Source organism: Oncorhynchus mykiss, chromosome 25 (assembly GCF_013265735.2).
Source record: "Oncorhynchus mykiss isolate Arlee chromosome 25, USDA_OmykA_1.1, whole genome shotgun sequence".
Classification (NCBI taxonomy): Eukaryota; Metazoa; Chordata; class Actinopteri; order Salmoniformes; family Salmonidae; genus Oncorhynchus; species Oncorhynchus mykiss.
In genome coordinates this window covers 16592337-16608498 of record NC_048589.1, presented here as the reverse complement: position 1 = coordinate 16608498, position 16162 = coordinate 16592337, and the positions used below count along the sequence as shown (strand labels likewise).

At 42.5% G+C, this 16162-nt stretch overlaps 1 protein-coding gene across 1 annotated transcript in view; it reads right to left on the bottom strand.

The window, feature by feature from the left end:
- The window catches only part of maco1 (macoilin 1), a 31118-nt gene extending 15187 nt beyond the window's left edge, over positions 1 to 15931 (bottom strand). Inside the window, exon 1 of the mRNA XM_021584645.2 lies at positions 15852 to 15931. Coding sequence (XP_021440320.1) covers positions 15852 to 15931 — 80 coding nt within the window. The remainder of the gene's footprint in view (positions 1 to 15851) is intronic.
- Between the last annotated feature and the right edge of the window lie 231 nt (positions 15932 to 16162).

Here is a 16162-nt window from a genome sequence, read left to right as displayed (position 1 = left end):
GGGCTTAAGACATGTGCTACTGAAATTGTATATGGTTACATTACATAAGAACAAAACGGTGCAACACTAATACAAATATTTTCAACTCAGCAAAAAAAGAAACGTCCCCTCACTGTCAACTGTGTTAAAATAAAAAGTAACAGTCAATGCAGCTGGTGGCCACACCAGATACTAAGTACTGCAGTGCATCTCCTCCTCATGGACTGCACCAGATTTGCCAGGTCCTGCTGTGAGATGTTACCCCACTCTTCCACCAAGGCACCTGCAAGTTCCCAGACATTTCTGGGGGATATGGCCCTAGCCCTCACCCTCCGATCCAACAGGTCCCTGACATGCTCAATGGGATAGAGATCCGAGCTCTTCCCTGGCCATGGCAGAACACGGACATTCCTGGCTTGCAGGAAATCATGCACAGAACGAGCAGTATGGCTGGTGGCATTGTCATGCTGGAGAGTCATGTCAGGATGAGCCTGCAGGAAGGGTACCACATAAGGGAATGACATCCTCCTTCCTGTAACGCATAGCATTGAGATTGCAGGCAATGACAACAAGCTCAGTCCAATGATGCTGTGACACACTGCCACAGACCATGACGGACCCTCTACCTCCAAATCAATCCCGCTCCAGAGTACAGGCTTGGGTGTAACGCTCATTCCTTAGACCATAAACGCGAATCCAACCATCACCCCTGGTGAGACAAAACCGCTACTCGTCAGTGAAGAGCACTTTTTGCTAGTCCTGTCTGGTCCAGCGACGGTGGGTTTGTGCCCATAGGTGACATTGTTGCCGGTGATGTCTGGTGAGGACCTGCCTTACAACAGGCCTGCAAGCCCTCAGTCCAGCCTCTCTCAGCCTATAGCGGACAGTCTGAGCACTGATGGAGGGATTGTGCGTTCCTGGTGTAACTCAGGCAGTTGTTGTTGCCATTCTGTACCTGTCCCACAGGTGTGATGTTGATGTACCGATCCTGTGCAGGTGCTGTTACATGTGATCTGCCACGGCGAGGACAATCAGCTGTCCGTCCTGTCTCCCTGTAGCGCTGTCTTAGGCGTCTCACAGTACGGATTGCAATTTATTTCCCTGGCCACATCTGCCGTCCTCATGCCTCCTTGCAGCATGCCTAAGGCAAGTTCACGCAGATGAGCAGGGACCTTGGGCATCTTTCTTTTGGTGTTTTTCCAGAGTCAGTGGAAAGGCCCCTTTTGTGTCCTAAGCTTTCATAACTGTGACCTTAATTACCGTCTGTAAGCTGTTAGTGTCTTAACGACCATTCCACAGGTGCATGTTCATTAATTGTTTATGGTTCATTGAACAAGCATGGGAAACAGTGTTTAAACCCTTTACAATGAAGATCTGTGAAGTTATTTGGATTTTTATGAATTATCTTTGAAGGAGGGTCCTGAAAAAGGGACGTTTCTTTTTTTGCTGAGTTTATAACAAATGCGCTTTCTCCCGCATTAGGTAGTGGTCACTGTCCGCGGTTCTGAAACATTGTGCTGTTGAATTGCCGCCTTTTAATAAACCATGTTGCTATCTGCATAAAAGCCATGTTACCCAGCATATTGGTGTTGAGAACAATTCGGAGTCAGCAGTGGAGTTACGAGATGAGAAAAACAGCCCTTGCCTTCAATGTCTGAGAAACGTGATGAGAGAGGAAACCAACTTAATTAGGTCTGTAATCAACAGCCTAACTGTTAAATGTGCCTGGATTTATAAATCAGCCATATATACAATTGAGGTCAGAAGTTGACATAAACGGAGTTTAAATGTATTTGGCTATGGTGTTTCTCAATTCCTGACATTTAATCCTAGTAAAAATGTGCTGTTTTAGGTCAGTTAGGATCACCACTTTATTTTAAGAATGTGAAATGTCAGAATAATAGTAGAAATAATGATTTATTTCAGCTTTTATTTCTTTCAAACACATTCCCAGTGGGTCAGAAGTTTACATACACTGAATTAGTATTTGGTAGCATTGCCTTTAAATTGTTTAACTTGGGTCAAACGTTTTGGGTAGCCTTCCACAAGCTTCCCACAATAAGTTGGCTGAATTTTGGCCCATTCCTCCTGACAGAGCTGGTGTAACTGAGTCAGGTTTGTAGGCCTCTTTACTTGTACACGCTTTTTCAGTTCTGCCCACACATTTTCTACAGGATTGAGGTCAGGGCATTGTGATGGCCACTCCAATACCTTGACTTTGTTGTCCTTAAGCCATTTTGCCACAACATTGGAAGTATTCTTGGGGTCCATGTCCATTTGGAACACACATTTGCGACCAAGCTTTACCTTCCTGACTGATATCTTGATGTTGCTTCAATATATCCACAAAAATGTCCAACCTCATGATGACATCTATTTTGAAGTGCACCAGTCCCTCCTACAGCAAAGCACCCCCGCAACATGATGCTGCCACCCCCGTGCTTCACGGTTGGGATGGTGTTCTTCGGCTTGCAAGCATCCCCCTTTTTCCTCCAAACATAACGATGGTCATTATGGCCAAACAGTTCTATTTTGTTTCCATCAGACCAGAGGACATTTCTCCAAAAAGTACAATATTTGTCCCCATTTGCAGTTGCAAGCCGTAGTCTGGCTTTTTAATGGCGGTTTTGGAGCAGTGGCTTCTTCCTTGCTGAGCGGCCTTTCAGGTTATGTCGATATAGGACTCGTTCTACTGTGGATATAGATACTTTTGTACCCGTTTCCTCCAGCATCTTCACAAGGTCCTTTGATGTTGTTCTAGGATTGATTTGCACTTTTCGCACAAAAGTATGTTCATCTCTAGGAGACAGAACGTGTCTCCTTCCTGAGCAGTACGACAGCTGCGTGGTCCCATGGTGTTTATACTTGCATACTATTGTTTGTACAGATGAACATGGTCCCTTGAGGCGTTTGGAAATTGCTCCCAAGGATGAACCAGACTTGTGGAGGTCAACAATTTGAGCTCTTGGCTGATTTCTTTTGATTTTCCCATGATTTCAAACAAAGAGGTACTGAGTTTGAAGGTAGGCCTTGAAATACATCCACAGGTACACCTCCAATTGACTCAAATGATGTCAATTAGCCTATCAGAAGCTTCTAAAGCCATGACATTTCCTGGAATTTTCCAAGCTGTTTAAAGGCACAGTCAACTTACGTGTATGTGAACTTCTGACCCACTGGAATTGTGATAGGTCTGTAAACAATTGTTGGAAAAATTACTTGTGTCATGCACAAAGTAATGTCCTAACAGACTTGCCAAAACTATAGTTTGTGAACAAGAAATTTGTGGAGTGGTTGAAAAACAAGTTAATGACTCCAACGTAAGTGTATGTCAACGTCCGACTTCAACTGTGTGTGTGTGTAATATATAACAATTCCTTGTGCATTTTGCTATTTGCCTCATGACTCCTGCATACTTTGTTGAATATAAACTTTCTTTACCCAACCGTGGGACAGACGGTTTGTTCCCACACTCGGGACTCTGACTCTCTATTTGTTGCTACACAGACTTTTGGCCTCCCATCCTATTCTAACCACCTCTCACTGGCTTTGTATTCATGTTCCCTAATGAAATTGCTGTACAATATGATCTTGTTGCTATCTGATGCACATTCAGATGTCCTATGCCGTGTCTTGATTGTATTACTGTTGATGATATCTGGAAATGTACATGAACACCCTGGCCTATCTACTGTTGCTAGCCCCAATTCTGACTTGTGCTCTGATATCTGCTTCACTAATTTCTGCTCTCGTAAATGCCTGGGTTTTCTGCACGTTAGAACACTAGAAACGTATTACCTAAAATGGATACATTTAAAGTGTGGGTTCACAGCTCCAATCCAGATGTGTTGGTCTTTACTGAGACGTGGTTAATGAAGAGTGTTCAGATCTTCCAAAAGGTGGAGGAGTGGCAATCTTTACCAAGGATCACCTTCAGTGCTCGGTTGTCTCCACCAAGTCTGTCCCCAAACAATTTGATTTGCTGGTTTTAAAACTTTCAAATAGCTCTTTGTTGACTATTGCTGGGTGGTATCGTCCTACATCAGCACCGGCCTGTACACTACCTGTCCTAATCTCTCTTCTGGCCCCTTTCACTAAGTCTGAATTTGCCCTGCTTGGTTACCTAAACTGGGACATGCTTAAACCACCTGACCAAGTCCTAAAGCAATGGGACTATTTTTCAGATTATTACCAATCCCACAAGGTATGACTCCAAACACCCAGAAAAGGCTACTCTACTCTATGTTATTCTCACAAATAATCCTAATAGGTATCAGTCTGGTGTTTTCTGTAATGACCTTAGTGATCACTGTTTTACAGCCTGTGTTCGTAATGGCTGCTCAATGAAACAACCTGTCCTGATTTGTCATAGGCACTTGCTAAACAACTTTAATGAGCAAGCCTTCCTTCATGAACTAGCCTCTGTAAAATGGTATAGAATCAGCTTGATCCCCTCTGTCCAAGACACTTGGACCTTCTTTTTAAAATATTTTCCGTGGTATTGTTAAAAAAAATTCAATAAAGAAAAATGAGAACTAAAAAACAGGTTCAGCCCCTGGTTCGACCGTGATCTTGCAGAGTTACTCCACCTCAAGAATTGCATTTGGCGAAAGGCTCGGCACACGCATGTTCAGACTAACTGGATCTCGTTCAGGAAAATTTTAAATAAGTGCATCAGGCTAACCGGAAGGTCAAAGTTAGTTACTTTAAGGAGCAATTCTCTCTGTGGGTCTAACCCAAATAAGTTCTGAGAAACGGTTAAAGACCTAGAGAATTAACCCTCACCCTCACAGCTGCCCATGTCCCTTAATGTTGATGATGTGGTTGTTACTGACAAGAAGCAAATGTCTGAGCTCTTTAAATCACCACTTCATTAAGTCAGGATTCCTATTTGACTCAGCCATGCCTCCTTGGCTGTCAAACATTTTCTCATCTACCACCCATTTGAATGAGACTATCACCGATGCTTCTCCCTCTTTTTCCCCTGCCCCGCTACAAAGTTACTCCATGCAGGCAGTCACTGAGTCCGAGGTGCTAAAGGAGCTCCTTAAACTTGACCACAAAAAAAAACATCTGGCTCAGATTGTTTAGACCCTTTCTTCTTTAAGGTCGCTGCCCCTATCATTGCCAAGCCTGTCTCTCCTTTCTGGGGAGGTTCCCATTGCTTGGGAACCAGCCACAGTGCATCCTTTATTTAAAGGAGGAGATCAAGCTGATCCTAACTGTTATAGGCCTATTTCTATTTTGCCCTGTTTATCGAAGGTGTTGGAAAAACTTGTCAATAATCAACTGACTGGCAATCTTGATGTCTATAGTATTCTCTCGGGTATGCAATCTGGTTTCCGCTCAGGTTATGGATGTGTCACTGCAACCTTAAAGGTCCTCAATGATGTCACCACTGCCCTTGATTCTAAACAATGTTCTGCTATCTTTATTGATTTGGCCAAAGATTTTGATACGGTAGATCATTCCATTCTTGTGGAGCGGCTAAGGAGTATTGGTGTCTCTGAGGGGTCTTTGGGCTGTTTTGCTAACTACCTCTCTCAAAGAGTGCAGTGTATAAAGCAGTGTATAAAGTAAAAAAAATCTGCTGTCTCAGCCACTGCCTGTCACCAAGGGAGTACCCCAAGGCTCGATCCTATATACCACGCTTTTCTCAATTTACAACAACATAGCTTCCTACTGCCTGAGCTCTCATTTATATGCAGATGATACAGTCTGATATTCAGCTGGGCCCTCCCCGGATTTTGTGTTAAATGCTCTACAACAAAGCTTTTAGTGTCCAACAAGCTTTCTCTACCCTTAACCTTGTTCTGAACACCTCCAAAACAAAAAGGTAATGTGGTTTGGGAAGAAGAATGCCCCTCCTCCCACAGGTGTGATTACTACCTCTGAGGGTTTAGAGCTTGAGGTAGTCCCCACATACAACTACTTGGGAGAATGGCTAGACGGTGCACTGTCCTTCTCTAAGCACATATGAAAGTTGCAGGCTAAAGTTAAATCTATACTTGGTTTCCTCTATCATAAATCGCTCCTCTTTCACCCCAGCTGCCAAACTAACCCTGATTCAGATGACCATCCTACCCATGCTAGATTATGGAGACATAATTTATAGATCGGCAGGTAAGGGTGCTCACGAGCAGCTAGATGTAGGACACATCACATCACTGCACTCTATACTCCTCTGTAAACTTGTCATCTCTGTATACCAGTCGCAAGACCCACTGGTTAATGCTTACTTTTAAAACCCTCTTAGGCCTCACTCCCCACTATCTGAGATATCTACTGCAGCCCTCATCTTCCACATACAACACCCGTTCTGCCAGTAACATTATGTTAAAGGTCCACAAAGCACACACATCCTGGGTTGCTCGTCTTTTCAGTTTGCTGCAGCTAGCAACTGGAACGAGCTGCAACAAACACTCAAACGGGACAGTTTTATCTCTTCATTCAAAGACTCAATCATGGACACTCTTACTGACAGTTGTGGCTGCTTTGTGTGATGTATTGTTGTCTCTACCTTCTTGCCCTTTGTGCTGTTGTCTCTGCCTCTAAAATAAATAAATACAATTTTAAAAAAACTGTTCGGGCAGGAGAAGCTGGTCCTCTCCTGAATGGCTCTCGCTGTAGGATTGTATGAATACACAGTTTTGAAGTCAAATGGTTTGGCTTACAGCAGAATCGGGGAGCTCGGACCTAGGCGGAGAAGAAGATCAGAGTCTACCCAGACCTGAGTGCCGAACTGCTAAGGCGAGGGCCACCTACAATGAGGTGAGGTCCCAGCTACACAAGCCAAATCTGAGATGCGGTTTCATTTGCCCGGAAAAACAAATCTTGACCTTCCAGAACAACATACATGTTCTCAAGACTTGAGAATCACATCAAACCCAAAACATAAGGGCATGAGTCAACAGATATAACCCCATTATGACTGGCTTAATATTCAGGTATGCTTATCCATCCACAATCACCTAGCCTAGTCTATGGCTATGATGCTGCCCTCAGCATTAGAAAATGGATGTTTCCCAAAATGCATACTACAGTGCTCCGAGCACGCAAATTGGAGCCCAGGAGGGTCGGAGTAGGAGTCCAAATCAAAGTACGCGAAACGGAGCATGGAGGGCACTTCTCAAATGCGTACTCCGTTTGGACATATTTTAAAGCACGCATTGATGCACATACACACATCATTGTAATATTGTTCTATTATACATTTGGTATTGTAGATATGTAGTAGTGTAATGTTATATGATGTACTGTTTTATATTTTGTTTTGTCTGTGATGTAAGTGTCTTGGTGGGTTTGGACCCCAGGAAGAGTAGCTGCTGCCTTGGCAGCTCCTTAATAAATACAAATATGCCAATTTTTCACAATAACACCTTGCTATCTGGAGGGCGGCTTTTTGTGGAATTCGTACCCCTGCCAATATCATGGGTGTGAGAACCTTCCACGATTTGAAAGACATTACCAGGCAACTCCCTTTTCCTATATTTACAACTTAAGTCAGCTATGCAAGCTTATGGAGTCCCATGAAATACCAAACTACCAAACCACCCAATGATGGGATTTAGAAATAAATTATCTGGGCTCCCGAAAGAACTGATCTTTATAATATATAAACAACTTTTGGAAAGAGCATATTCTGAGCTAGCCATTAAAAAAGGATGGTCCACAGATCTCAGTGAATCTGAACAACCCTTTACTTGGAACAGAATATGGAAAAATATGATCTTGGCATCTCGTAATAATCTGAACCATCCTTTAATATATTAAAAAATGTCAAGACTATTTAACACCAAGGAAACATTTCACAATGAAATTGGCCCCAACTCCCAACTGTTCACTGTGTCCCCTAAATTAGGTAGGCACATTCTTTCATAGAACGTGGGAGTGCAGTGCAGTTAATTCATTCAGTTGGAAAATTCATTTTGAAGTGCATGAATGTAAATATTCAATTATTTGCATCTACTATGTGTTAGTTAACCATGATAGCTCTTTGAAAATCGCTCTATTAAATCAGAGAAGATCACTGCTGGCAGGCAGCACTGCCGCAAAAATGATGTTGGCTCTTAGATGGCAATCACCTCACTCTCCCAATGCGCCAGTGGATAGTTACTATAAGAAGTTACAACATAATTATCAACAGTGAGAATGAATGATGCTAGTCAAGGAACAAATATACTTCACTCTGTAAAGACTAATTTCAGCTAAAGTTGGGCATTAGCTAAGATTATTATTTACAGTTACAGAGCTTAATGGCTATGATAGGAGAAAACTGAGGAGAGAGAGAGAAAGAGACTTCAGAAAGTATTCACACCACTTGACATTTTGTTGTTACAGCCAGAATTTAAAATTGATTAAATTGAGATGTATCACTGGCCTACACACAATAACCCACAATGTCAAAGCTGAATTGTGTTTTTCAAAATGTATACAAATTAATTAACAACAAAAAGCTGAAATGTCTTGAGTCAATAAGTACTCAACACCTTTGTTATGGCAAGCCTAAATAATTCAGGAGTAAAAATGTACTTAAAAGTCACAAATTGCATGGACTCGCTGTGTGCAATAATAGTGTAAGGCAGGGCTGCCCAACCCTGTTCCTGGAGATCTACCATCCTGTGGGTTTTCAGTCCAACCCTAATTTAACATACCTAATTCTACTAATTAGCTGCTCAACAAGACCTTAACTAGCTGTATCAGATATGCTAAATTAGGGTTGGACTGAAAACCTACAGGACAGAAAGAGGGTTGGGCAGCCCTGGTGTAAGGTCTCTCAGTCAAGCAGTACATTTCAAACACAGATTCAACCACAGAGACCAGGGAGGTTTTCCAATGCCTCACAAAGGGCACCTATTGGTAGATGGGTAAAATAAAATAAAAACAGACATTGAATATCCCTTTGAGCATGGTGAAGTTATTAATTACACTTTGGATGGTGTAGCATTAAACACAGTCACTACAAAGATACAGGCGTCCGCCATAACTCAGTTGCCAGAGAGGTAGGAAACCACTCAGGGATTTCACAATGAGGCCGATGGTGACTTTAAAACAGTTACAGAGTTGAATGGCTGTGATAGAAAACCGTGGATGGATTACCATTGTAGTTACTCCACAATTAAGGATGTTAACATTTGACCAGTCATGCTTATCAGTCTATGGGTTCATTTGTATAATTTTGTGGAATTAAACTTGTGTATTTTCATTAGTTGTCACGCATCTTATTTATTATAAGCGCACATCACATAGAGCACATATGTCAGAGTCAAGGCCCGCGGGCCACATCCGGCCCGCAAGAAGGTTTTTTACGGCCCCTGGGATGATCTTGATTTATTATTAGAACCGGCCCGCAGCAAGCCGGCAGCCCGCAGATCTTTTACACGCACCAATACTACATTTCCCACAATGCAAAGGTGACGCACCGAGCAGTAGGCTGCTTCATTTCAATATTTATTGGCACAGCAGTCGTCAGCATCACAGTAAAATTAACTTTCAGATACCCATCAAAAATGGCAAAACGGAAGGTGGATACTGAGAACCGGGGGTTTCAAACAAGGTGGGAGTCGGAGTATATGTTCACGAAGGTAGCTGGAAAACCTGTGTGTCTTCTGTGTGGAGAAAGTGTGGCGGTACTGAAAGAGTATAATCTGAGACGACATTATGAAACGAAACACGCGGACACACACGCGGACGCAACTGTCAAGGCCAGTTTTATTTTGGCAGAAGAGATCGCTAAATCAGCCCGGCCATTTACGGAGGGGGATTTCATCAAAAACTGCATGATTAAAGTTTGTGACGAAGTTTGCCCAGAAAAAAGGCAACTCTTTTTAAATGTGAGTCTGAGCAGAAACACCATTGCCGAGAGAGTAGACCAGTTGTCCATCAATCTAAAAGAGCAGCTTGTGAAAAAGGGAAAAGATTTTATTGCATATTCCTTGGCTGTGGATGAGAGCACCGACATTTCTGACATTGCCCAGTTGTCAATTTTCATCCGCGGAGTGGACTCCAACCTAAGCGTGACAGAGGAGTTTTTGGCTTTACGTCCTATGCATGGCACAACTACGGGGCATGATTTGTATGAAGAGGTGTCAAGATGTGTAAATGAGATGGAGCTGCCTTGGGAAAAACTCGTGGGTTTGACAACCGACGGAGCACCTGCGATGTGTGGACACAGGAGCGGACTGGTGGCGAAGATACGGGAAAAGATGCAAGAGGAAAACGCGACAGGTGAGCTGACAGCTTATCATTGTATCATACACCAGGAAGCGTTGTGCGGTAAAGCCTTGAAAATGGAGCATGTAATGAGCATCATCACGCGCACAGTTAACTTTATCAGAGCCAAAGGTTTGAATCACCGCCAGTTCAAGGCATTTCTGACGGAGTTAGAAACGGAGCATGGTGATTTGCCTTATCACACAGAGGTGCGATGGCTAAGCCAGGGAAAGGTGCTTCAAAGATGTTTCGAGCTTCGTGAGGAGATTTGTCTGTTCTTGGACAGCAAAGGGAAAGACACAACACAACTCCGAGACGAAATGTTTCTGTGTGAAATGGCTTTTCTGTGTGACATTACGAGTCATCTGAATGCAATAAACTTGCAGCTGCAGGGTCGGGATCGTGTCATCTCTGATATGTACAGTACAGTGAAGGCATTTAAAACCAAACTGACTCTGTGGGAGACGCAGATGCGGAAAGAAAATTTGAGCCACTTTCCCAGCTGCCAGACCATGAAAGAGAAGCTCTCTACCAGTGCGTTCCCGAGCACACAGTTGGCTGATAAAATAGGTATGCTTGCCGCTGACTTTCGACGCCGATTTGCTGACTTTGAAGCACAAAAAAGCAGGTTGGAACTGCTCGGTAACCCATTTGCTGTTGACGTGGAAAGCTCACCACCAAACCTCCAAATGGAGTTGATTGACCTCCAATGCAATGATGCACTGAGGGCAAAATATGCGGCAGTGGGTGCTGCGGAGTTCGCCCGTTTCCTCCCCGGCACAATGCCCCAGCTGCGCATCCAGGCTGCTCAAACGTTGTCTATGTTTGGCAGCACATACCTGTGTGAACAACTGTTTTCTTTGATGAACCTGAACAAAACATCACACAGAAGTCGACTTACTGCTGAACACCTCCACTCAATTCTGAGGATTTCTTCAGCTCAGAGCCTTACCCCGAACATTGATGAACTTGTGGAAAAGATGGGACACCACCAAGTATCACCCTCAACCTCAAACAAGTGAACATTACTGTGCAATCACATATTTAGAGTTTTTACTCAGTTCAAGTTTAAAAGTTAAAATTTAATATTTGTTTTCACTGCATGTTACTTCTCCTTAAACAAAGTGTTGTTTTTGATTAATAGATTTTTGCACTTTATTTTTTTGTATTTCAATCCAATTATATTTTAAAAATATTTCAGTTGAGTGGATGATAGAAAATTGCTATTATTGTTTTTTCTTTGAAGTAAATTTAGCCCACTTTTGCTAAAATAGAAAATATAGTCTACTGATGGTGCCTTGAATACCGGTTTCTTTCATTTAATGTTCATGTTATGGGGATATTTATATAAAGGAAATTTGTCTTTTGTGTCTGTTGAAAATTAAAGATTACTGACAGAGCCATAAGAAAATATTGCTTTATTTATCTGATCATATTGTAATATATTTGTTAGGTTTTCAGTAGGTTCAATTAGGTTCACTAGACTATATGCGTCATTTAAAATTTTTTCAATGAACATTCGAACAGTCCGGCCCTCGTCTTGTAGCTGATTTTTTTATTTGGCCCTCCGTCCATTTGACTTTGACACCCCTGACATAGAGCATTCCAGTGCACAGGCTTTAGCCTGCTGACCGTTGACTTTCAGCACATCACCCACCACTTTGCAATGTGAGCTTGAGGCAATACAAATTTTGAAAACTAAAATGTTAAAAAACCTAAATGTTTTCCTTCACTACAAATAATGAGGCATGTCTTACCTTGCTTCAAAGTAGCCTTGTGAAAATCCAGCCATAGAAACTTGGAGGCAATTATTTTATGAAGACTTCCTCATGCCATTAACTAGCATTTCTCTCCTATTCTATTGGTTTTCATATCAACTTTCTTTCGCTGTCCAGATACCAAAGGCACAATCCTAGTCATATTGCCAACCCAACCCATCATAGAGTGGAATCTAATAGTGAAAACTAAGTTTCTAAGTGAGATTTTCATCTCTGTCACATATGGAACCACTTGCATTCGGTGCGCTGTTCAGAAAGGTGTTTTCTGCTAACTGCATTTTGGCACATTTTTGAAAATAACGTTTTATTAACTACTAAATCACAGAAGTTGGACGTTCAATAATAGGCTGTAGCCATTTGACTGTAAGACAATAGGCTTTTGCCACAAACATTACCGAGTACCACTCTCCATATTTTCAAAAAACCTGGTTCATCTTAGGAAACCACCAGACGCCGATGCATTCACGATTCAGCAGGACAATAACCTAAGGCCAAATCTACACTGTAGTTGCTTACCAAGAAGACAGTGAATGTTTCTGAGTGGCCGAGTTACAGTTTTGACATAAATCTACTTGAAGATCTATGGCCATACCAGAAAATGGTTGTCTAGCAATGATCAACAGCCAATTTGACAGAACTTGAAAAACGTTTAAAATATTTTTTTTTAAATGGGCAAATGTTGCACAATCCAGGTGTGGAAAGCTCTCAGAGACTTACCCAGAAAGACTTACAGCTGTAATCACTGCCAAAGGTGCTTCTACAAAGTATAGACTCAGGGGTGTGAATTCTAAAATTAGATATTTTTTGCATTTCATTTTCAATAAATTTGCAAACATTTTTACAAATAACTTTTCACTTTGTCATTATGGGGTATTGTGTGTGGAAGGATGAGAAAAATATATTGAATCAATTTTGAATTCAGGCTGTAACAACAAAATGTAGAATAAGTCATATATAAACTGCGCAAAAAAATAAAGGGAACACTTAAACAACACAATGTAACTCCAAGTCAATCACACTTCTGTGAAATCAAACTGTCCACTTAGGAAGCAACACTGATTGACAAATAATTTCACACGCTGTTGTGCAAATGGAATAGACAACAGGTGGAAATTATAGGCAATTAGCAAGACACCCCTAATAAAGGAGTGGTTCTGCAGGTGTTGACCACAGACCACTTCTCCGTTCCTATGCTTCCTGGCTGATGTTTTGGTCACTTTAGAGTGAAAGCACCGCCAGCATTCAAGTGGTAGCATGAGACGGAGTCTACAACCCACACAAGTGGCTCAGGTAGTGCAGCTCATCCAGGATGGCACATCAATGCGAGCTGTGGCAAGGTGGTTTGCAGTGTCTGTCAGCGTAGTGTCCAGAGCATGGAGGCGCTACCAGGAGACAGGCCAGTACATCAGGAGATGTGGAGGAGGCCGTAGGAGGCCGTAGGAGGACAACAACCCAGCAGCAGGACCGCTACCTCTGCCTTTGTGCAAGGAGGAGCAGGAGGAGCACTGCCAGAGCCCTGCAAAATGACCTCCAGCAGGCCACAAATGTGCATGTGTCTGCTCAAACGGTCAGAAACAGACTCCATGAGGGTGGTATGAGGGCCCGACGTCCACAGGTACTTACAGCCCAACACCGTGCAGGACGTTTGGCATTAACCAGAGAACACCAAGATTGGCAAATTCGCCTCTGGCAACCTGTGCTCTTCACAGATGAAAGCAGGTTCACACTGAGCACGTGACAGACGTGACAGTCTGGAGACGCCGTGGAGAACGTTCTGCTGCCTGCAACATCCTCCAGCATGACCGGTTTGGCAGTGGGTCAGTCATGGTGTGGGGTGGTATTTCTTTGGGGGAGTTGCACAGCCCTCCATGTGCTCGCCAGAGGTAGCCTGACTGCCATTAGGTAGAGACCATATGCTGCTGTGAGACCATATGCTGGTGCGGTTGGCCCTGGGTTCCTCCTAATGCAAGACAATGCTAGACCTCATGTGGCTGGAGTGTGTCAGCAGTTCCTGCAAGAGGAAGGCATTGATGCTATGGACTGGCCCGCCCGTTCCTCAGACCTGAATCCAATTGAGCACATCTGGGACATCATGTCTCGCTCCATCCACCAACGCCACGTTGCACCACAAGACTGTCCAGGAGTTGGCGGATGCTTTAGTCCAGGTCTGGGAGGAGATCCCTCAGGAGACCATCCGCCACCTCATCAGGAGCATGCCCAGGCATTGTTGGGAGGTCATACAGGCACGTGGAGGCCACACACACACTACTTAGCCTCATTTTGACTTGTTTTAAGGACATTACATCTAAGTTGGATCAGCCTGTAGTGTGGTTTTCCACTTTAATTTTGAGTGTGACTCCAAATCCAGAAATCCATGGGTTGATAAATTTGATTTCCATTGATCATTTTTGTGATTTTGTTGTCAGCACATTCAACTATGTAAAGAAAAAAGTATTTAATAAGAATATTTCATTCATTCAGATCTAGGATGTGTTATTTTAGTGTTCCCTTTATTTTTTTGAGCAGTATATATATATATATATATATATATATATATATATATATATATATATATATATATATATATATATATATATCACAAACACACAAAGACTTTACAAAACATTAGGAATACCTTCCTAATATTGAGTTGCACCCCCTTTTGCCCTCAGAACAGCCTTAATTCGTTGGGGCATGGAGTCGAAAGCATTCCACAGGGATGCTGGCCCATATTGACTTCAATGCTTCCCACAGTTACGTCAAGTTGGCTGGATGTCCTTTGAGTGGTGGACCATTCTTGATACACACGGGAAACTGTAGAGCGTGAAAAACCCAGCAGCGTTGCAGTTCTTGACACATTCAAACCAGTGCACCTGGCACCTACTACCATACTCAGTTCAAAGGCACTTCAATATTTTGTCTTGCCCATCTGATTGGCACACATACACAATCCATGTCTCAATGATCTCAAGGCTTTAAAAAATCATTATTTTCCCTGCCTCTACCCCTTCATCTACTGATTGATTAACAAGTGACCTCAACAGATTGTAGCTTTCACCTGGTCAGCCCATATCATGTTCATAATGTTTTGTAGTCAGTGTATATATTTTTTACTCTAATAAGGATTTTTTTATTTGTGAGTGGCAGACCACTAGTGAATATGAAGTGATTATATAAATTTGCATATTATACCTGTAACCCACATGGGAAAAAATACTAAATAAATAAAAATGGTCACAAACAAAGGAAAGTATAATTTTGTAATTTGGGTGAATTATCCCTTTAACGCACATCGACATTTTTGCTGTCTGAATTACAATGAGTGTTATCTGAATGACAGGGCGCAATGCAGGCAAGGTTTGTTTGACCAACTGAGTTGGCAAATAATCTGCAAAAGGGGTGATTAACTCCTGCTAACTGTTCCATAAGTATCCAGCCAAGCTAGGAGGCTAAATAACGCTGCTGCCTCTCGTTGTAGTTAGTTAAAGTTACCTAGCTAACTGACTACTTCAGACCGCAATATGGGATAAATATCGTTATTTGAGATGCCTAATTGAAGCAGGTAGTCAAAACCAGCCCCATGCTATGGCTTGGGGCCTATCCCTGGCTAATAACCTAACGACGTTACACCAAAGATAATTTATACCATTCCATTTAGCTAGCTAGCTATTCCATCCACAACATAGCTAGCTAGCTAACAACTTGTTACCTAGCGGATTTACTTGAATGTGAGTGACAGTGGAACATTTTACATTAGGAGTGACACAGTAGCTATCGTTAGCTAGCTAGATACTAGTTGACAACCCAACCCTGCAATTAAGGAGTCTTAGAAGCAAGTACCCTTAAAGCAGTGAGAACACATCACTAGTAGCCTTCATATACCTGCCGTATATACCCTCGGTGATTCGGTTCCGTTTTAACGGCCGCCGGAGTTTGCTGCAGTCCGCATTGCGCCGCTTCATCCTCCTCCCCTTCGCGTTGGCTTTTGAATTCCTACTGTAATCTTATCCAGTTTTCTTGCGTGAGCGGACAATGATAATAAATATAGTCCCTGTGAAATATAACACTGTTATTATTTTTCTACTGGAAACAAAGAATTAAATAAAATACTATTCAGGACCCTCCTCTTTTCTCAATGCGCATGCTAGCGCTATAATTTACGTCTGTCAGGTTGTGAGACATTCGCTTTATCC